Raw genomic sequence first — 22,922 nt, 5'->3', positions numbered from 1 at the left:
ACAGATACACAGCTGAAAAAGACCAACAAAGCTGAATAAAGAATCAATAAAACTGCATCTACAACATGTACAAATGGGTCAAATAATAGGTTTTTAATTACATTTAAAGCAATGATGACCATAAACACACAATGTCTATAGGCTATAAGTCTAGTGTTTCTGTAAATTATAAACAGATACCATAGTGCAAAAGAACAAATGTTGAATGGGTAATTTAAAAGATATCATACACATGAAGTGGATGGTTATGTACAGTATAAGTATGTCTAGGTCTACATGTCTTTTAGACTGTATATGTCATACAGCAAGCTATACAGGCTACAGTATAATACGTAGGTAAGTGGATGTTTTAGTGTTGACTTACTGACACAGTAAAATATTTAATTTCATTATGAGCCTTTAACTGTTTTGTATATTTGATAATTAGCAGTCACCTGTAGTGATGGTAGTAGTAGTAGTAGTAGTAGTAGTAGTAGTAGTAGGAATAGTAACCTTTAATTAGCATATATAATACAGAACTTTTCAAAAAGTGCTTTTGTGGCTTAAACAGGACAAAAAAATGATTTAAAGACTGCAATGAACTGAAATAAGGTAATTACAACAATACAAGTTAAAATTTTATGGGGGGGGGCATTTCACAAGTAATTTAACCTTTAAATCGTGAGTGGATTGATGGGATTTCCTTTTCAAAATGGGGAAAACACAAACATAAACATACATTTTTCACAAACAGTAAGAAATTAGTAGATTTAGAAAATGTATTAATAATATATTTTCTGTTTTGTTCATTGTTTTCTAAGGTTATCTAAGTTTAGTCTGTATGAAAGGCGCTTAACACGTTTTGATTTTAAAGCTTTGATTGTGAAACTCCTGGCCGGATGTCAGTTCGCGTCGCTGCGGCTAACTTGCCGCGCTGTTCGCGGACTCTCTCATTCACTTTAGGTTCAGACTCCCGTTGGAGTAACCGGAGGAAAAACGGCTGCCTCTCTCCTCAAAAACTCGCAAGGAAACAACGTGAAATCACTCGGACACACTTCAAGAAACAACGACTGTGGAGGTTTAAACCCGAGCTGGACGGCAGAGAAGAGCCGTATCGATTAATTTGGGCGAATTGATTGATCGGCGACTGCGTGTTTTGGAAACGCACGCACACACAGTCACAGGTTGCTGACGCTAACCTAGCTAGCCGAGTTAGCTAGCTGCGGTTAGCTGTGTTTTCCTTGAACCCGGGACTTCAACCAGCCGGGACAAACTTTAAAAAAAACCTGTCAGACATTTTCCAGACAGTCTGCCGTGTGATTCAGGCACGATGTGGTGTTTTTTGGGGCGTTTATCGAGTTGGCCGGCTGGTAGCATCGGCTGACTGAAGCCTAACGTTAGTCTCAGTCGACCTGGATTTTACTCCTCAATGTTTTTTTCCTCCTTTTTTTCCGCTGCTGTTTTTGGCTGTTTTTTTTAAAAAGGTGGACTTTGCCCTCGGGGTGTTGTAACTCTCCCCCTTCTATTAAATAAAAAGCCTCTCCTGTAGGAGTATTTCTAAACTTGGCTGGAAGTTTTTTAGGGGGGAGGTAAAAAAAAGAAAAAAGTTTGGGAAGTTGAGGAGGATTTTTTCCGAGCCTGTGGAAAAATGGATGCGGGTATAGAGAAGGAATGCAGCGCCTTGGGAGGGCTCTTCCAGCTCATCATGAACGACATGAAGGTAAAGAAATACACAATTACATATCATATTTATTTCCCTGAGATCATCCCATCACCTTTATTATCATTTTCTTCCATTGTATTTTATGCTTAAAAAGTGATCTTTCTGCTGTGTATTTTCATTTTACTTGCTGAATATTTTACGTGTGAATTCTTCACATTTTATGTATTATTACACTATAAAAATGACTTCTGGAGTTGGTTGACCCTTAGCCCTTATAATAATATGGATTTTCAGCTTTAAAAATTAATTTTGTGACATTTTTAGAAGTTGGTCAAATCCAAAATGAACCACACTGGCTGAGCTAACAGATGTATTAATTTTGAATAGATTAGGAAGATGAAGTTGAAATGAACGAGTTTGAGTACCCCAAATGAAAGAATTAGACCACTAAATAACCACCACAGCTTGGCTGAACTAAATTAAGCTTTTCAAACTCAATATAAATCAGTAAGAACAACAAATTGTGAACTTAATTTTGTTAAGTTTAACCTGTAGGTTATTTTTAAAAGGGAACTTTGGCATAAGTTCCTCACATTCACGTCTCTCTTTTCACAATGTAATTGTTGTGTTTTCTTTTGTTTCTCTCTGTTCTTTCTCCTTTAAAATCCACACTTACACTTGTTGGGCCAGCAACTAGAAGCAGGGTTCGTACGGTCATGGAAAACCTGGAAAAATCATGGAATTTGCAAATATTATTTTCAGGGCCTGGAAAAGTTTTGGAAAACTAAATATACCCTGAAAGTTTAGGAAAAGTCATTGAATTTTGTTTCACAAAGTATTATAATTACACACAATATGTCGGAAATTTGAAAATTCAACGATAGTTTCTGTTTTAACAGCTTCTGGTTGTTATTAATGGTGTAATTTTTGGTCATTTTTAGAGGAAAGACATTGCCAAAAAGTTTTTCTTTTCTTTTGAAAGACAAAAAAGACCATATTTTTTCTTAAAAATATCACCAAAAACATTTTAAGAAAAAAGATAACCTAATTTCTTTTTCTTTTCTTTTTTAATAAAACTAGCCTTGCAAACCCATAGGCACATGGGTTATCCTTTAAATATCATCAGTAAAATTAATACAAAACACAGTCATTTAAAGTTATATGTCCCTCCCTGAAACCAAAGAACAATAAGTCCTTCCCCATTGCCCAAAAAATTACTTGACATGCCTCTCCCTTTTTGCATCCCCCTACCGTCTCAGTCCCTAAGTTATACTTTAATATTCAGTTCAAATTCTGTTGTGAATTCATTGTTTTTTTAATAACAAATATTTTTAAAGTTATAACATAATGAAAAGGAACCGATAAGTTGTATCGATGGTTGTTACATAGAAAGTGTGGTTTTTAAATTTGCCTCAAAGTCATGAAAAAGTCATGGAAATACACAGATAAAAATGTGTTTCAGCCATTTTTTTGCATTTTTTTCGACATAGTATGATAACTGTCAACTCTCACACCACGCCATAACTTTGCTGCAGCCCTAGTTGGAAAAAGTAAAGTAAAATAATATTGTGTCGTGACCTCAGAATCTTGATTGTTTTGTTGGGCCACTTGTGATTTCCAAACCTTGGATTTATGGCTGCTCAATCCATTATAATGGAGATTTTGCTGCATTGCTTCACTTAACATTTGCACTTCCTCAAATGTAGTCGCCATGTTTACATTTCTTCCTTTTATAATGGCTGTCAGCCTCATACTTCTCCGACCGGTTGAGTCATCAAGTGCTGGAAAGCTTTAAATAATGTTGAAGTGCTATCATAATGCTAAAACGAGGTGGAATTTGAAAGAAAGATTCCCATAAATGAATGAGTAAGCTTGAGATCCTTATAAAATATGGGTTATTATTGTCTGGATTTAGACTGAGTGGATGTGTGTGCTGGGGATGTTGATTGGGTAATGAATGAGCAGAGGTTAAAACTGGAAGTGGGCCATCGGAGAGGGTAACAGAGCTGGATGGGGGTGGATTTTACCAGCTGTGTGCTCTTTGATGTTTGTTAAGCAGGCTGCCCTTTGCTGCCTGTCTGTCTGTCTGTCTGTCTGTCTGTCTGTCTGAGTTTCACTGCTCTCAGATGTTCATCGTTAGCAGCTTCTACTTTTCCAGTCGGCCCAGAGTGCATCCTTTTTTGTCCAAAACAGGCGGAAAGGCTCTGTTGTTTGAGGAGTTGTTGCTCCAACGTTTGAACTGAGTTTAGCTTGACTGATGTGTTGACATGCCCAATTTTACTGTCTAATTGTTGCTTTTCACAAACATAATTGGCGTCTGACTGTGCATATATTCTACAATAAGTGACAAGAAACTGCAGGATAATAAAATGATGCCACACAAACGCTGGTAAACAAACAATATATGAATACATTCACTGGTGAGAAGCTAATGGTCAAAAATCAACTCACAATGGCAGTACTTCATTTGAAGTCTGTCACAGCTAGTGGGCTTCGTTTTTATATATTTTGCTCTTTGTGTTTTTTTTTTTTTACCCTGGATCGACATCAGTTTATTTGTTCTGCATTCAGATGCCTTTCATAAGCTCTTTAACCCCTTGAAACCTGAGTAAATTGGTTAAATATCCTTAAAAATCATGAGGGAAAAAGGGCAAAAAAAGACCAACTTGGCAAGAAATGTTACACAAACTGTTAGAAATTAGTAAAAGGTGACAAGGAAATGTCCTGAAAATGTGTAGTTACAAAGGGAGGAGGATTTTTAGATTTCTTTTTAAAGGATATTTATAATAATTATCATTATATATCTTATATGTCTTACACCACTTTTCCACCAAAATAAGTGTGAGTACACAAGTTTTTAAACACTGATAAACCCTCTAAAAATAGGCTATAGACTGCTTTCCTATTGCCAGTGGAGCAGAGTTGTGTGCACAGCTCTGCAGCAGATGAGCTGGAGACAGTGTAATTTGGTCGGTGCATCATTGCATCCCGCTAGTCAAGGAGCTGAATTAGTGCATTCACCTGCATGTTGTGTTTCCATCAATGCTGATCAGAGCATTGCATGAAAAAGCCAGATTTTAGCATATGTTATGTACATGTGTTATGTTTTAGCATAACATGGCAATAACAATTTTTTTCCCATCGCTATTATTTGACTATTGCTAGCTGCTTTTTTAAATCTCCTGGCCATCCCTTTTACAAAAATGTCAATTTGGCGCTGTTACTACCTCCACCACAGGCTTAAAGGCAAGACAACTCTGTCCCCCCCGTTCTGCATTCGTACCCTCCATACAGGACAGAGAGGCAGAATAACAGCGCAACATTGCAGCTCTGAACAAGCACTGTGGAGCTGAAAGTCTGCTGCTAGAGATCAGTAAGCCAAAAAAAAATAAAACAAGTTAAGCAGTGTTGTATCAGAGGACCCAAAACTATAAAATATTAATAGCACAGCTGCCAGCGATGTATCATCGGAGCAGCGCTGTACTGTTACAGTCACAGAGAGAATCAGCTGATATGACGTTAGATGCATATTAAAGAGATCAACTGAGATCAGAAGAGAGACCTAAACCTACAGTTGGTGATAAAACTGTTAACAGTGTCGGGTGCATCAGAGGAGAGAGTGACCTGCAGAGAGACCCGAGGCAGCTGTCAGAGTGAGGAAATGTTTCCAGCAGTTACTGAACTGTACAAGTTACTGAAAGAAATAACAGAGAAAAAGCAACTCACGAGGTTCGTACAATCATGAAAAACCCGGATAAGTCATGGAATTTGTAAACAGCCATTTCCAGGCCTGGAAAACCGAATATGCCGGAAAAGTTTAGGAAAAGTCATGGATTATGTTTGAGAGACTTGTGTAATAACACATGTTTGTTCAAGGACCGTTGGAAATTTGAAATCCAATGATAATTTCTGTTTTTACAGTTGCTGGCTTTGAGAAACGGAGGAATTTTTGGGTGATTTTTAAGAAAACATGTATGTTTAAAGAAATAAAAAGCCAAAATAAAAAACATACATCCCTTCCCAGTGCCTAAAAAAACTCTTTGACATGCCTCCCCCTTTTTGCACCACCCTTCCCCTTCATAAGTAATGAGCAGTCGCTAAATCATATTTAAATATTCAGTTCTAATCCTGTTTTTAATTGAAAAAAAATTAAGTAATGTTTATTAAAAAAAAATTTATATAGTATCGAAAAAGAACTGATAAGGAGTACCGATTGTTGTTTCAGGGGATGTATGGCCTTGAAAATTTGCCTGGAAGTCATGGAAAAGTCCTGACATTTTATTGGCAGAAATATGCATGAATCCTTAAGTCCGTAAATCGAAAAGCCAGGATGATGATCTGGTTAACAGAATATTAAGTTTGTCTTGGTTGTAGTTAATTTTAGTTAATTTTGGCATCTTATTTAAGCACAAAATTCATTTAGGTCAGTTATGAGGTGAAAGGCAGACTTCTGTATTCTTGTACGACAGGTGTGACGACCTCTCCCAAATTTCATTCATAGCTAAGAGAAAGTAGGCGAATGCCACAAATCCTGTAAAATTAGTAATTGTAGGAACAAATTGTTTTTTGAGCATTTTTTTCATGAGGCCCAGTGTCTTGTAACGTGAAAATGGTTATGCCTTATCAAACCGCAGATGATGATTCAGCCTTAAAAAAATACAGGAATATTGTGTAAGAGTGGATCTTCAGATGACTCACAGAATTTGCCAAGTTTTTATGATCAGAGGTCGTGTTTTTTTTAAATAGCCTCCGCATTTTCAGACTTAAATATTTAGGTTTTTATTTCTATCCTGATTCAAGTGGACAGGAAGGTCACGTTGCTGTTGGGAGTTACCCGTGAGAGGTTAGATCTCCATGAGACGAGTTTGAGGAACATGAGGCGGTTCTCGTTCTGTTCTTGGATGTAGCGTGATGGAACTTGCAGACATCCTGTGGTGAGAACAGTGAGCAGCACATGAGTCACTTCTGCTGTCAGATAACAGGGAAGAGGGATGGTCATGGTGGAGAGAGAGAGAGTGTGTGTGTGTGTGTGTGTGTGTGTGTGTGTGTGTGTGTGTGTGTGTGTGTGTGTGTGTGTGTGTGTGTGTGTGTGTGAGATTCAGAGCTTGTGGCATCACATCCTGGTATTTTACCAACATGGCACAAAACCAACAGGGGCACTCCTTCCATCTGCCACACACACACACACGCGCACACACACACACACACACACACACACACACACACACACACACACACACACACACACAAAGAAGTCATGTCTAATTAAGCAGAGAGTTGCTGTTGAGATAAATCTCTCCTCGGGGCATCATAACACGCCTGTGAAGAGCTCACACTCTGGATCAGTCTGTCGACATGAACACACAGAGTCCTGATCCAGATTAGAGGTCATTTTGTGTATAAAACCAAGCACCCGCTTAAAGTAAAGCAGACGATATTTTAGTATTGTCGTGTCACAAGTTTCCACTACATGGTACTGGCTCTACTCTACTCTACTCGCCTTTTTTGGTTGTCCATTAGGAAAAAGGACCTGGTACCTGGTACCTGTTACCACCTCTTTTGGTACCTGCTCTCCTGGGGTTCCAAAAAAGCAGACTGGGTACTATGAGGTACTAATAGGTGGCATGGAAACACTGCAGACCACTGATTGGTCAGAGAGAATCGTCACTGTGTCATTGCTTCGCCATCATTACATCATCATTACACGCCACACACGGAATACCCTGAAAAACCCTGCAAACCTGTGCCCGCCATTTTTAAACAGCCCAGCTATTGTAGCGGCCGCAGTTTTGTATCATTTGTTTTTTCCTTTTCCAAAATGGCAACCAGAAAGATCACACCGTGGTCACTCGCGAAGGTGCAAACGTTCCTCACCTTGCTGGCCGACAAGCGTATCCAAGCGAGTGCCAGTCTGCTCGTATGTGTGTGTGACGCGTTTAAGATGACATTGGGCAGCGTCGCTATGACGACCAGCTACACTGAAGCGGTAATATCTTCTCATGGAAAACAACCCCCAGCACCCGATACCAAAGGCGAGTAGAGTAGAGTAGAGTAGAGACTCCACCGCTCGCTGAGGAACCAGTGGAAGCCGGAGGTTGGGCAGTGGGCATGTTTCCTCATGATAACACGACTGGCTGTCAAACAGCGAAGCCAGTAAATGAAAACTCAAGACATTTACATGATAGAGAGATCTAAATTTCACCACCTCTAATGCACTCTGGCACTTTATGTATGTAAAAGAACCAAAACGATCTCCAGGTTCATCACTTTATTTTTATTGTGAATTCAAAAATGGTTTGGGGGCAGATTATCGAGTATCACTGACCAACACTATATTTTACAGAAAAAAATTTTGTTTAGTTGTTGTCATTTTCACAGTTTTGATTGTTAGACAGCCGAAAAACAGAGCTGCCAAATCGATGATTTGATCACAGCTCATAACTAACAGTATCTGTTTTGTTTGTTGCTGCGCTGCCGTAATGAGAGACAACATTTAAAACACTATTTTATCATCATGAAGTCGACAAGAGCTGAATTGTGTGATCGGCTGAGAGGGTTAGAGGTGACAGAAAGTAAACTTAAACAAAAACTTAGTTTTTGTCAGGACAACAGTTTGCCACAGAGCCTCTGACCGTCTGAGCAGGTTGTCAAATCAAAAGCTTTTTTATATTCTTCCGCTTTGGAGAGCGTTTTTATGAAGCTCAGTGTTTGGGTGAGAAATCGTTGGCGGTGTGCGGACGGAAGGTCAAAACACTGAGAAATATTTCAGTTAAACTGGCTAAGTGGACGCGCTCCCAGAGCCGTGAGTGTGGGCTTGTTTTACCCTGCAGCATCTGATTTGTTACATCTTAGGGACAAATGTTTATTTTTACACTGTGAAAAATGTCTGTATTGCAAATATCGAGTTATTATAACGAGTACAAAAAGGTGTTTTTATTAACTCACACCAAAACAATCTAGATTAATTGATAGCACCGCAGCTAAGAGGAGAAATATGTAGATATGATTTTGGGGTAAACTGTCCTTTAAAGTTGGACGTCTGTGCTCTCTTTAACCCTTTGAAAGCTGGCAGAATGGGCTTGATTTCTTTAAAAACATGGGAAGGTGGCAATTAGCAGTGAGAGGAGAAATGATCCAAAAATTAGTAAGAAATTAGTAAAAAGTACAGGAAAATTACCTCAAAATTAGATTATATATATATATATATATATATATATATATATATATATATTAAAATTATGCTCCTGAATTTATATATATATATATATATATATATATATATATATATAAATTCAGGAGCATAATTTTAAATATGTTATTAGAATAATTAATTTAATTAAATATATAATATGTATGTGTAATATAATTAAATTTTGAATGTCCCCTAGCTTTTTTAAAATTATTTTCTAAATCCACTATTTTTATGCAGATCCTGGGACATTCCTACCAAATTCCTCATTGCCTTTTATTCCCATCTCAGAAATCAAGCCAAATTCCTTAGTGGTCAAAGAGTTAAATACTCGTGAAAGGCACATCAAAGCAGCCCAAGAAAAGTGAGGTCGCTCCAGGTTTCAAAGGGTTAATTGAACATATGGACGTGACAGTCCATAGCTCTGTGGGAGAAATAACACAAATTTTGTGTCATAATTGTCTTATAGTATTATTTAATATTTTAGTGGGCATAAGAGACAGATTCCCGTCCTGTATGTAAGCAGCATGTCACAGTTCAGCAGAAAAATCGCCGTCCTGAAGCAGCTTCATGGGACCTTTAAGTTTTAGTGCAGAGAGACAGACGGCTTATTGATTTCTGTCTCAGCGATATCAGCAGTGACATTATGAGCCATCGACCTTCCTCGCTCCTCCATCCCGACACGCTCAGTGCGTTCCCTCACTCTCACTCCTCAGCCTCGTGTTTGCTCCGGGTTTTGTACTGTGTCTCCATCTACTCCTCTTCTCCTTCTCTCACCCCACCAGCTCCTCCTGATGTATATTTCTCTGTGCAGGAGGATTTCATGAATGTTTGAGTATTGAATTTATCCTCCTCGTTAACGTGACTTCAAAGGGAAATGTCGCCCAAAACAACCGTCGACCTAACACACTCCTTCCCTCAGTGTTAGGTGAAAATGTGTGTGTGTGTGTGTGTGTGTGTGTGTGTGTGTGTGTGTGTTAGCTGTTTGTGTGCGTGTGTTATCCGTCCTGTACTGTGTACTGTAGGTGAACTAAGACTGAGCTGGCAGCACTGTGTGTGTGCATGTGTGCGTGTGTATGGAATAGCAAATAGCTTTCAACATTGAGCTACAGCCGTGTTCAATTTACACACACACACACACACACACACACACACACACACACACACACACACACACACACACCATAGTAAACAGTGTTTATGACTGCATTACTCGGTTTTATAATCAGTTTTGTCTATATATAATTAACTGTGCGTGTGCGTGTGCGTGTGCGTGTGTGTGTTTGTGTTTGTGTTTGTGTTTGTGTGCGTGTGCGTGTGTGCGTGTGTGTGTGCATGTGTGTAGAGTAAAATACAGGCTTTTCCCACACACACACTCGTATACACACCCTGAAACCACAGGCCATAATGTGATGTGATGCCATCAAGGCTGAGTCACATCAATGATATACTTCTTTATAGTTCCTGATAGTTAGTTAGCGTGTGTGTGTGTGTGTGTGTGTGTGGGTGTGTGTGTGTGTGTGTTAGTGTGTGTGTGCGTGTGTGTGCGTGTGTGTGTGCGTGTGTGTGTGTGTGTGTGTGTGTGTGTGTGTGTGTGTGTGTGTGTGTGTATGTGTGTGTGTGTGTATGTGTGTATACGCGCGCGGTTGATCTTTAGAGAAGTCTCACTGCTGACAGGGAAATAGGCAGCCTCAGGTGAACATGGGCGTGGACACAAACTCATACTTCAGAACGGACTAACAAACACGTACTGTAGAACATGGCAACACACACATCTAAAAGTGTGTGTGATAGGGAGGAGAGGATGGAGGTAAATGTGCAAAACAGAAGGAAATACAGGACAGAAGGAAGAACATGATACAAGAAAAGAGGAAAGAAAATGAGGAGATCAAACCTCGCAGAAATCAAAGATTGGTCACTGAGGACGATGCAGGGATATTTTTTATCACGATCAGGTTTGTTGCCAGGAAGGTTTTTTATGTAGAAGGAATTTGCCTTTGTATTATGGTGCATAAAAATAAACATAGTAAGGTAAAAGAAAAAAAAACTGCAAAAAGAAACTACAATGAATAGAAAATTTTTTATATATATATATATATATATAAATATATATATATGTACATTTTTTTTCTTTCTTAAATGGAAAAAAGCTGTACATAGTTTGCATGTGATTTTAATGAATCATTTTTGGTTTTCAAATAAAGCAGATCAAAATCAGATTTGTATCAGGTAGCTTCTGAACAATAAGCTGTTGTTCATTCAGCGTGTCAAATGAATATTTAATTAACGCTGAAGGAAATAAGTATCAGATCAGACTCAGGTATCAGCAGATGTGAAGTACTGAATGTCCAAGATTGGGATAGATGCCCAAAAATTAGATTGAGATACATCCCTATGAAATTTAACCATCAAATTTTTTTGTGGTTTTGAAAAAAAAAAAAGTTAAATATGCCTTCCAAACCCATGAGCCTGTGAGTTTTAAAATCACACAAAAGATTTTAAAGAAAATACAAATTGTCAAAATGTTTTCTTTAAAAATTGCCCAATAATAACAACAATAATAATAATGATAATAATAATAATAACTGGCCAAAATCTTTTACAGAAAACAACCCTTCCAAACTCCAAAAAGTAAAAATAAAAAAATCACCAAAAAAAGAGAGAGGAAAAAAATCTTCGATTCTAAAATCACAAAAAAAAATCACATTTTTGTGAAAAAAACTATGAATTTAAAAAAGGGCAATTTTTGGACAGTTAAGGAAAATATGTATGTCGGAAAATATGCACACTGCTGAGCTAAAGAAAACGTGTGGGCGTAACTCAAAGCTAGCGGAACAAAAGCAGCAGATATCGGGACATGGGTTCTGCAGCCGACAATATGTCGTAATCCACAGAGAGCCCACTGGTTGTGTCTCATGTTCAGTTTAAGATGGCCACGCCTTCAACATCATTTGAAACGACCTTTTAGATCAGACGGATCCACTCTGGCGTGTTCAGTCTAGAAATTCGACTTTGGAGAAGCAAAGCAGAGACCTGAGCTGAGCATGGAAAGTTTGGAAGGAAGGCGGAGTGATGGATGAACATGAGTCAACAGGTAGAGAGACGGAGGTGATGAGACGGTATGAATGAGTGCAGGTCAATGGAGGGTGTGGATTTACATCATTATTCCCCACTGATGGAGCTACCAGCAGGCACCATGTTTAGAGGACAGTGAGGATTTTTTTGAAAGAGGAAGTTTTGGCAATTGTCTTATATCGAGTCAAATCTTTTGATTGGAAAATGAATGCATTATTTTTAGTGATATTATACGAAACTTTTAACATTAATTCCGTTTTAAAGTTATGGATGTGGGTTAGTTTTATGATGCGTAAAAGATTGCAGTTTATTTATTTATTTAATGTTGATTTTGAAGGTTTTGCTGAATTGTAGTTGCAGTCTTTTCTAGTTTCAGGGTTTGTATGGCCATGAAAAACCTGGAATGGTCATGGAAATTAGAAATAGCAATATCCAGGCCTGGAAATTTTTTTAAAAATTAATTATACCCCTAAATTTTGGGAAAAGCCATGGAATTTTGTGTCACAAACCTGTATAATAACACATGAAGTGCTTAAGGACCATTGGAAATTTGAAAATCCATCAAAAAGTATTGTTTTTACAGTTTCTGTCTGTGATAAATGGTGTTATTTTTGGTGTTTTTTTTAAGGAAAACTTTTATGCTTTTTTGAATAACCAAAAATGATATAAATAAAATTGCCAAAATAAAAAATATAGGTTCCTCCCCCAGTGCTTTATTCGACCTGAGTCCCCCTTTTGCACCATAAATAAATAAAGTTATTTCTAAATATTCAGTTCTAATCCTATTCTGAATTCATTTTTTTTAAAGTATATATTTAGAAAAGCTATAATACAGCAATGAAAAAGAACTGATAAAGAGTATCATTGGTTGTTTCAGAGAATCTAGGGTCTTGAAAATTTGCCTCAAAATCATGGAAAAGTCACTGAAATGTATTGGTAAAAATGAGTATGAACCCTGTAATTTTAATCTAAGAAGTATATTGACTGGAGACACAGATTAATGATCAATAAGAGACTGAGTGGCATGACTAAGGAGCCAAAGGAGGGACACAAATGTATGCAAAGAAACAGAAACAGACAAAAGTCACATGGAGATCAGCTGCCATCTACTTCCTCTTCATAACATTAGTAAAATAATGTAGAAGAGGAAAGGAAAACAAAACATCGGAAAAAATGCTGGTTATAAATGGAGGGTTTCAGAGCAGGATTTGGACGTAAAGCTACTAGAAACTCCACAGAAAGTTTGGCTTTTTTTTGTCAGCCTGGTTTTTTTTTGAGGAATTTGCCAGTGGTGCTTTATGTCTGTCGCTCTGCTGTTAACCTGTCTGCCAGTGATGGAGAGACGGTCCGTGTAACGCAGACGTCCAGTTGACCTGTCTGCCACAAGACAGCTGCTGCTGCAGAGAGAAGGAGGGAGAAATGAATGATTGATCTCTCTACATCCTTTGTTTCTTTACTCAGCCTCACTGCAGGCTGCGTGACTTCAGCTTTCACCACAAGATTTTAGTCTGGAAGTCAATCGATTGAGCCGGGCACCTGAGAGAGCTGAGAGGTGACTTTCTGCCTCTCAGATACACTTTTAGGACAAATTAAGCATTTAGAAGAAAAAAGAACGCTCCATAGCAAGTCCCACACCAGGGATGTTCAACTTGCTTTTTTTGGGGGCCATGTTTGCAAAATGACAGTAAGAGCAGCCCCAGACATGTTTCTTTTAGTATTTTAGCAAATTTGTAGGATTTTAAGATATCTCTGGGATTTTAGAATATTTCTAGGATTTAGCATGTTGGGTTTTTTGGGTTTTTTTTTTTTAGAATTTCAGCATGTATTTGTGATTTTAGGAGATTTCTGGGACTTCAGGACATTTCTCAGATTTTAGGATATTTGTAGGATTTTAGCATGTTCTAAGGGTTGTTGGACATGTCCAGGATTTCAGGGAGTTTCAAGGATTATAGGATGTTTCTAGCATTTTTGGACATTTTGGGATTTTAGGACTTCAGACTTGAGGATGTTTTTTGGGATTTTTGGACATTTATGGGGTTTCAGAACATTTCTCAGATTTTAGGACGTTTCTAGGATTTTATGATTTTTCTTGGACTTTTTCTATGATTTTTGGACATTTCTAAGAGTTGAGGAAGTTTCAAGGGTTATAGGACATTTCTAGGATTTAAGGAGGTCTTTAGGAGGTCTTTTAAGGAGGTCTGTATTTTATGAAAACGGGCGGGTGTTGCGGGGATCCTCCATTGGACCTTTTTTATTAGTAAACAAGCTCTATTGTGATGCAGTTTTATGCGCTCTGGCATCTTATGTACACTTAAAGTACAAAGACAATTCTTGGTGTGAATCTACTTTTTTTGTGACCAAGAAAACGGCCTGCGTGCTGTAAATTGAGTATCACTACCCAACACCATAGAACAATTGGTAGAGATCCGCCTGCTGTCAGAATTAAAGAAATGAAAGATTGTGAGTTACGTAAGAACGATAAGAGAAACAGAAAGTCCATGCTCTCCTCTGTTTGCTTCACTTGATAAAAACCTCTTTGTTTCACAGATAAAGCACGAAGCAGTCCACTGTGGTGAACACACGAGACTTCACTGAACAAACTATTAACCTGATGTTGACACACCCTACCTGTCTGCTTTCCCCTCACTCTCCTTTTTCTCTCTTTGAGTCAACCAGAGTTGCTCAAACACAACGTTAAACAAACCATCGACCTGCTGTTTGAACAGTCTCTGTTGCTTCAGCAGAGTTGCGTTATTATGGTGACCATTTGTCTGAAACATAATTGCCAGGGCAGTGCACAAAATGTCCCGTGTATTTTAGGTGGCATAGTTTGTATATACTGAACCTTTTTTGCAGAAATCTGACTATATGTTTGTGAGATTTATGTCTTCGGTAGGAAGCAATGGGCTTTGGGCTAAGAGCCATTGAAAGAGATGAAAGTTATCAAGAATTTAGAGACTTTAATGGGATTTATTGACAATAAGAAAAATAAAGAATGACACCAGCCTGATACAGATGCGGATATGGAGGGAATTAAATGCATACACAAAGCTTAAATAGTGTTTTTTTTAAATTATAGGGAAATAAAACACAAGTGATGGTAATAACAATCCTCTGTAGCGTGTTATCATCAGGTTTCACTCTCAAACTGGTTTCAGAGGAATTTGCACCGTCACATTCTTCTGACAAATGTCTCCTCTGCTCTGTGACACGCAGTGATTTATGATAAGTGGTTTGTCAATATTCCCATAGATCACAAACCAGCATATTTCTCCTCGAGCAAACAGTCAGTCAGATGTGTAAGATGAAATGGTAGATGGCTGAATTTCATCTGGATATCAGTCTGTTTCCACTTGAGTTTCAGTTGTGTGAGCTGCATAAAGAACAGACTCTAATAACCTCTAATAACATCAGAGCTCTTTTTCTTTTCGTGCGGGTTTATGTAAGGACACAGTGAAGGAGATTTGTTGTTTCTAATGAGGAAGTGAACATGTAAATAGACCAGCATTTGTAGTCTTGGCATATTCTCATCATTTGTTTGGCCGCAGCGCAGTTAAAGTGGTAGATGAGTTGTGTAGGAGTTACACTTCTATGAGGGTTTCTGCAGATAAAGCATGGACGGTATCAAGATATTACAGTATACCAGAGTATTTAGAAATCCAGACAGTGTGGTTTTGATTAAAATTGTCAAAAATACAGACCCTCATCTATTAACTTTATCCTGGAGGCTGTAATTAGGATGCTTTGCATGCAGTGTGCATCACATGCCCTGAAGGTTACACCTGGGCCACACTGCATGTGTGAGCATGTTTGTTCACATTAGCGTTTGTTGCTGCAGCCCTGCTGCATAGCTGCCTACTGTTGTAACTGCTGTCTTTCCACAATTAAAAGCACATACTCCACTTATTTGTGTAGCCTTGCAAGCCACTGCATTGTCAACATCACGGTCCTGAAAATATTTCACAATAAAATGCATTGCTGAAAACCACACGCGCCATGCGGAAAAAATCGTCGATCATCGTTTTTTCTAGATGTGCTGCAGCTGAGCAGCGCTGCTCCTCCCGTCAGGATGGCTGCTCTAACCTGTTAAGTTGAGCTTCGAAAAATGAACAGGTTCGTGACATGGAAGTCATTGTTTTGGTAAAAGAGAGAAATATGAATTCATAAGGTGTGTGGTTCTCTTTTAGTGTTTCCTAAAGAAAATGGGTGTAAGAATATTAGTTTTGTTGACATATTGTGACTGAATTTTGTATTGAGTGTACCAAAAATGGCAGGACAGCCTGCAGAATATAGCAAAGGCACTGGTCGGTGGTTTTTGGGTGTTCATCAAAACAATGAGGTTTTTATCCAGTAAAACAAACGGAGGATAGCATGGACTTTCGATTTCTCTTATCGTTCCTACACAACTCACAATCTTTTATTCCTTAAATACTGATATCAGGAAGACTACTACCATTTGCAGTATGGTGTAAACCAGTGATACTTAACTTGAAGTCCACTGGCCAAATCCTAGAAATGTCTTGAAATCCAATAAATGTGCTTAAATTCAAGAAATGTTCTAATATCTGCGAAATTTCTTGAAATGCAAGAAATGTCCTAACATCCTAGAAAAGCCTTAAAATCCTGCGAATGTCATTAAATTCAAGAAAAGTCCTCAAATAAAAAATATCCTGAAATCATAGAAATGTTCTAAAATCCACACTGAAATTGTCATATCGCGTGTACCATGGTGACATTACAGGAAGGTATGAAAAATAGATTGCTCAAGTCTACTGCAGATATATGCTAACGGAGTTATACGTCACTGAGGTTTGCAGAAGCTGATTGGTTGATCTAACATCCTTTCTGCAGGCAGGTTCAACATAAAATACTAGAGCAGATTGAAACATGTTAGACTAAAATTGAACATGTATAAATGAAATCACTTTCCAGCACATTGGTGGCGTACAGACAGAGAAGCATCTTCCAGGCTTGTCAAAATTTCCTGAGGTTGAACTTTAGAACCAGTTTGCTGGAATCTCAACCAGATTCCACAGAAAAATACTTTTAGCTTTTTTCTCTGTGAGTAATACCCGCACTTCTCCAAACTGTCACATTATCTGAAAGTCACGACACGCAAACAAACACTCACACACATACAGCAGTCAGCTGCATGCATGGCTGCACATGCAAAGGCTTCGTGAACACAGGTGTTCAGGGTTTGTTTCCTCTTTTTTATGGTGTAATGAAGAATATGCTCTGCAGATAAATTGAGAATGATAATTTGTTGCAGCCCTACTCTCATGATATTTGAACATCCACCCACAGCAGTGTTACTGCCTTTAAATGTATTACCATCTTAGTGGCTGTTTAACTATTTGAACGAGTAAATAAGGTCTTTGTAGAGTCAGTCAGGTCAGCTGGGTACTTTCCTGAGATGTCACACCAGTCTCAACGCTCCGTCTCTTTTCTCTCTGTCGGTCAGTAGAGCAAGTCAGGATTATCATGGTAGGATTAAGCGCTGATGGCAGGTGACTTCACACACACTGACACACACACACACACACACACACACAGACAGACTAAAGTAACAGTATACCTGCTCATGCTGTCTGGTTGACTAAGCAGATAGGATGACAGCTCTGTATGTCTTCTATACATGGAGTGAATAGAGTTCACTGTGTCACAGCCAGTGGAGCATGTACGCTGTTTCCACTCATCTTAAAACAAGAGTTTTTGGCAGGTCCCAAAGCTGGTTGGGTTTATAAAAGTCTAAAGTGAAAGAGATACCTACCATAAGTTACCAACACAGATACCCAACACAAAACTTTTTACACTGGGAATTGTTTTTGTACTTTAAGTATACAAGAGTTGCCAGAGGGCATAAAACAGCATCGAAATAAAGTTTGGTTGTCAAAAACAGTAGAGGTGCCCAGAAGAGCGCTGTGTACAGAGGCTGCAGGTATGACTCCAACCTGCGGCACGCTTAATCTGTTGTTAAGAAAATAATCTTTTAAAAAAAGTGATAGTGGATGATCCCATCGAAACCTCTGACAAATGTCCTAGCTAAGCCTATAATGTCCTAAATGTCATAAAATCTAAGAAACACCCTAGAATCTCAGAAATATCATAAATCCTATAATGTCCTTTAATCTTAGAGATGTCCTAAAATCATAAAAATCCTAAAACCAGAGGAATGTCCTAAAATTCTTGAAACATCCTAAAATCAGAGGAATGTCCTAAAATCCTTGAAACATCTTTAAATCTGACAAATGTCCTAAAATCCTGTACATGTCATGAAATCCTAGAAATGTCCTAAAATTCCTAGAAACATGTGTGCTGCTGCTCTGGTCATTTTGCAAAATTGGCCCCCAAGAAAAGCAAGTTGAGGATCCCTCAGACCCACAGAGTACCTAGAAATTGAATAAAACACTCATGGGAAAGCTGAATGCCCCTCTCCAAACACACACACACACACCATGATCAGCTTCTAGAAAGCATTAATTTTGATCTTCCGATCGCATATTTTCACAGAATAACAGCCAATAACAACATATCGACCGAGCCATCTGGGCATCCCGAATCAATTTGAAGTGGTGACTTTTGAGTCGACTCTGAAAATCCTCCTCAGTCACAACCTTTGTTACATTTTCTTCTTTTTAGCGTACGCAGCTGTTTTGTTGGCAGCTGTTTCAGAGACACAGTCGGTGACCCCTGTGGGCCCCAGGACCCTAATTTAGCCACAACTGCTCTAAAGTTCTCAATATCAAGCTGCAGCGGACCCTGATACTCTGTCTGTCTGGTGTTTTCAGCTCTGCTTGCTGCAAAACCGCTGCTGGAGTATTTTGTCTGCTGACTGGCTGTGACATTCCTGGCCGTCACAACAAATCCTGACAGAATTTGAGGTTTAGGTGAGAAGTGGCGGTGGGAACAAAGATGGCCCTCCAGGAGCCGCACAGAGAGAAATACAGGCAGCAGAGACATCTAGTGTTGTGGGTTCCTGGTTTGTAGCTCGACACTTTTGTCCCGATGACCTTCAGCGACTTCTCAAGTAGAATAAACGTCATTTCTCAGATAGCCAACATCACATGAAGTAAAGGGTCCGAGCTTCAGTGCTGTGGTGGTATTCCTGTGAATAGGAGGGGTGTAATAGTACACAAAACTCATTGTTTGGTTTCTGCTGTAGCTGTGGTTTAGTGGTCATAGTTTTGTATATTTTCTGTCCAACAGGGAATAAGAACAAAGTAAAGAAGATAAGAGAGAGATTTATTTTTCTACAGTGCCGACATTAAATCATCGGCCAATATATTATCTGTAAAAATAAAGGCAGTCAAAAGCTAACATATGGTCGAGATTAGATAGACTTATTGTCCCAGTAGGAAGATTGTCCTGGACTTCACTGTCTGTGGTAAAAAAAAACAAACAATAAAAACAACAATACATACACAATAAAAATACAATAATTAAAAAACAACAAATGCATTCATCCATCAGTTGCACATGCCATCATGAAAATGATACAACAGTACTTTGCCTAACAGCAAGAAAGAAATACAATAGTCCTAAAGCATGCATACTCATTCCCCACTTGTCATTCATGCACTTATTAATGCACGTGCACAGCTGCAGAAACAAATAATAACAATAATATTTTTTTGTTTTTTTCTGGCTTTTGTTATTGTTTGTTGTTCTCAAGCTGGGAGGGGATTTGTTTATGACACATCTTTAATGCTTCTTTTATTCAACTTGATTTTATGCAGTTTTAATTGCATACAAACTAAATGAAATAAAAAAAGAAAATTGAATTAGCTGTCAATGAAGCCCCATTTGCACAGTGCTGGTATAACCTGCGACCTCTGGTTTTTTTTGGGGGGGGTCTTTTGTGTTGCACCCGGCACATGTGTTTTATGTCACCAGAGGCTGCCTGTCAGGCATCTTTTGATTCTGCGATGCCTGCATGTTGTCTAAAATCAAACATTGGAGGGGAATGATGCAATGATGGTTCGATTCTGTGTAAAACTGCAGAGAAGCATAAAGAAGGGACTTTTTTGTGGCTCGGTAGCATGATCTCTATGTAAAAAGGGCTTCTAAATCACGAGATCCTCAAAAAGACATTGGTCCTGTGCAAATAAGGCTGAAGGCAGTAACTTCTTTATCCATTGTCACTTTCATATCCAGGGAAATCTTTTCGCTCATGAATGAAATCTAATCCGCTTGCACTTCCAAATTTGTTGACATGCTGACATGTAAACCTAAGTGTATTAGGGCTAATTGTTTGATTACAGGCCGCACCAGACATCCTGTACCGAATGACTCTAGGCGAACATGCATTCATCGTTACACCCCGTGAACATACCAAGACTAAGCTGATGAAAATGTACAGAAACGTCATTAGATGTTAGCGGCAGAGCTCATACAGCGTCAGGCAGATTTATCCATGAGACAATTTCACACGCATGGATTTTCTGAAAGATTTAAAAAACCTTTGCATGAGATGCTGTTTTTAGAAAGATTACAGTACATTATGAATGCTTTCAATTCAAAATAATCTACATTATCGTATCTAGAAATGAGTTAGTGCCTGAAATGTACCAGTTCAAAAACCACTAATGGTTTCAGCTCCAAAAACACAACTTTCCTTATAAATGCTGTAAAATGTCGTCTAAATTCAGATTACTCTAAGAGTGCTCTATCTTAAGTTTCAGTTATGAGCTTAACCTTTTGAAACCTGGAGTGTTTTCAGTTTTCTTGTGTTGCATAAACCAGATTGGTTTGATATATTTTAAAAACAAAGTATAAAAAGGAGATCAGAAACTTGTAAACAAATGACAAGAAAGTGACCTGAAAGTTGCTTAAAAAATGGAGAATCATTACAAAATTATCAAACTATGAGGGAAAAATATTATGAAAACTAAATTCATAATTATTGTAATTATATATTTAAAATTAAGGTATGGGGGAAAAGTCTTATTTTTATTTTATTTAAGCATTTTGTTCTTGTCATTCTCTGTTTTTGATCTTAATTTTCTTGGAACTTTTTACTTATTTCTTGCAAAGTTTGGGGTCATCCTTTTTAAGCTGTTCATTGCCTTCTTTCCATTTTTCTTGAAGAAATCAAGTCAATTTTTTTCAGATTTTAAAGGGTTAATGGTAATAATGTATCAGACTTGTATGGCGCTTTTCAGAGTACTCAAAGATGCTTTACATCGAAAGATATAAAAACATTTATAATAAGAAAAAAAGAAAAGGAAAAATGGGGAAAAGAGAAAAGCTTATGGTCTTTCTTTTCTTTAAATCCCAACATAAAATTTGTTCCATCCGCAACCTGCTTCACCCTGCAGGGATCAATAAAGTTTTTGGACTGAAAACCATTTTCATTCATTTCCTTCCTCTTCCATTTATCCCAGGTTTAGTGTTGTTCACCAGAGGCATTCAGGCGGTCACCTGCAGTATTTCATCACGCAGTGCTAAATCCCTGTAGCTAGTAAACCTGTCAGCCTCATGCCGTGAGCAGGCCTGGCTAGCTGTGAAGCGGGGGCCGGCTAACAGCTTTAGTGATGTGGAGCTAAGAGGCTAATGGCGTGGTGTTAGGGGTTAAATCGGTATTATCCTCTCTTTGGTGGACCAGAGGAGACAGAGGACAGACAGGGTGACCGGGTTTAGGAGAGAGAAAGTGGGATTCAGCCCTCCGCTCCAACAGGGCTTCCCTGTATTTTTAATTGAATAACCAGAACACGGCATCAGCAGCTGTTGGCCACAGATGTAACCCAAGGTCAGTGCACGAAGCAGCCTTCGATTACATAATCAATCAGCTGCTGGTGCAAAATGCAGATATTTTACCCCCTAATTTCTGCAGAAGAAAAAAAATAAAACCTCCTTTTGTAGAGCTTTCCAATAGTTTTGAAACCCGGATGGCTGTGCTGCATTAAGATGCCTTTCACAAGAATTTAAACCTTTGAACCTGAAGCAGATTGGTTTGATTTCTTTAAAAACATGGGGGGGGGGGTGCAATGAGAAACTTGACAAGAAATCTGCTGCAAATTGAAAGAAATTAGTAGATTTAAAATTTAACAGAGAGAAAATTTTATCATAATTTTATCTTAATATCATAATTAGAAATACAGTTCTCTGTATTTCTAATTATGATATTTAAAATTATTTTGCAGAAAGATTATCATTTAAGCCGTTTTTAAGGTCATTTCCCTGTTGTTCATTTGTTTGTTTGTTTTTTACTTTCCTATGTGTGGTGAGGGGTGTTGTTGTACTTTTTACTAATTTCTTGCTAGCTTCTTGGTCATTTCTTCTTAAGTTTCTCTATTGTAAAGACATCAGGCCAACTTGCACAGGTTTGAAAGTTCCAAAAACCTTTTAGGGAGACGCTGTATTGTTGGTGGTTAAAAAATGCAAATATTCTTTAGTTTGTTTTCACTGAAACATTTGCACAAGTTTTCAATGCATTTTTTAAATTTCAGCGAAGTCAAAAGTGAATCAGTGAGTGTTTGTGTGTGGGGAGATTCAGAGTTTAAGATTAGCAGATTAATTGATTGACATACAATTAATCAGCAAATATTGATAACCATTTAAACATTTATATAATTTTCAAGCAACACTGATTTATATTACTTGATGATTTCCAGCTTTTTAAAATTTCCACTCTGGCAATAAGTTTGAATTTTTATGAAAACAAGAGAAATTCGTGCCTGGGGGGTTTGAACAGGATTCGCGGCTCATTGGTGATGAAACTGAACATTGAGATGAGCTCAGACAAAAAGCTGCAGAATGAGAATGAGAATTCGTCTCAGCTGCGTGACATCGGTTTGCTTGTGTTTGGCCCTGATGGGCGGCTGGAGAGCCTCGCTCTGTCCTCATGTGAAACCCACAGAAGCCAAAAATAACACGAGTCAGTCAGCTGTTGATTGGTTTTACTCTGTGCAGAACTGCTGTTGTTGAAAACCTGAAAAGGAATTTGACTTTTAAGCAATAATGACAAATGCAAAGGTCACAGAAAGAGCTGAAACTATTGGATCAATTGATTAG

General features: G+C 38.2%; 1 protein-coding gene across 3 annotated transcripts in view; it reads left to right on the top strand.

Moving 5' to 3' along the window:
* Nucleotides 1-928: 928 nt before the first annotated feature.
* The window catches only part of mtss1 (MTSS I-BAR domain containing 1), a 69,257-nt gene continuing 47,263 nt past the window's right edge, over nucleotides 929-22,922 (top strand). For 2 of the 3 annotated variants that reach the window (XM_088070354.1, XM_088070348.1), the window contains exon 1: nucleotides 930-1,699. In XM_088070354.1, the coding sequence (XP_087926480.1) occupies nucleotides 1,628-1,699 (72 nt within the window). In that variant the 5' untranslated portion in view covers nucleotides 930-1,627. Of the gene's footprint in view, nucleotides 1,700-22,922 lie in introns of all 3 variants that reach the window. The other variant, XM_088070360.1, reaches the window with a different exon arrangement.

This window comes from Plectropomus leopardus, chromosome 2, assembly GCF_026936395.1.
Source record: "Plectropomus leopardus strain MGB_pleo_1.0 chromosome 2, ASM2693639v1, whole genome shotgun sequence".
NCBI classification, from domain to species: domain Eukaryota; kingdom Metazoa; phylum Chordata; class Actinopteri; order Perciformes; family Serranidae; genus Plectropomus; species Plectropomus leopardus.
This window is presented reverse-complemented; position numbering and strand designations above follow the sequence as displayed.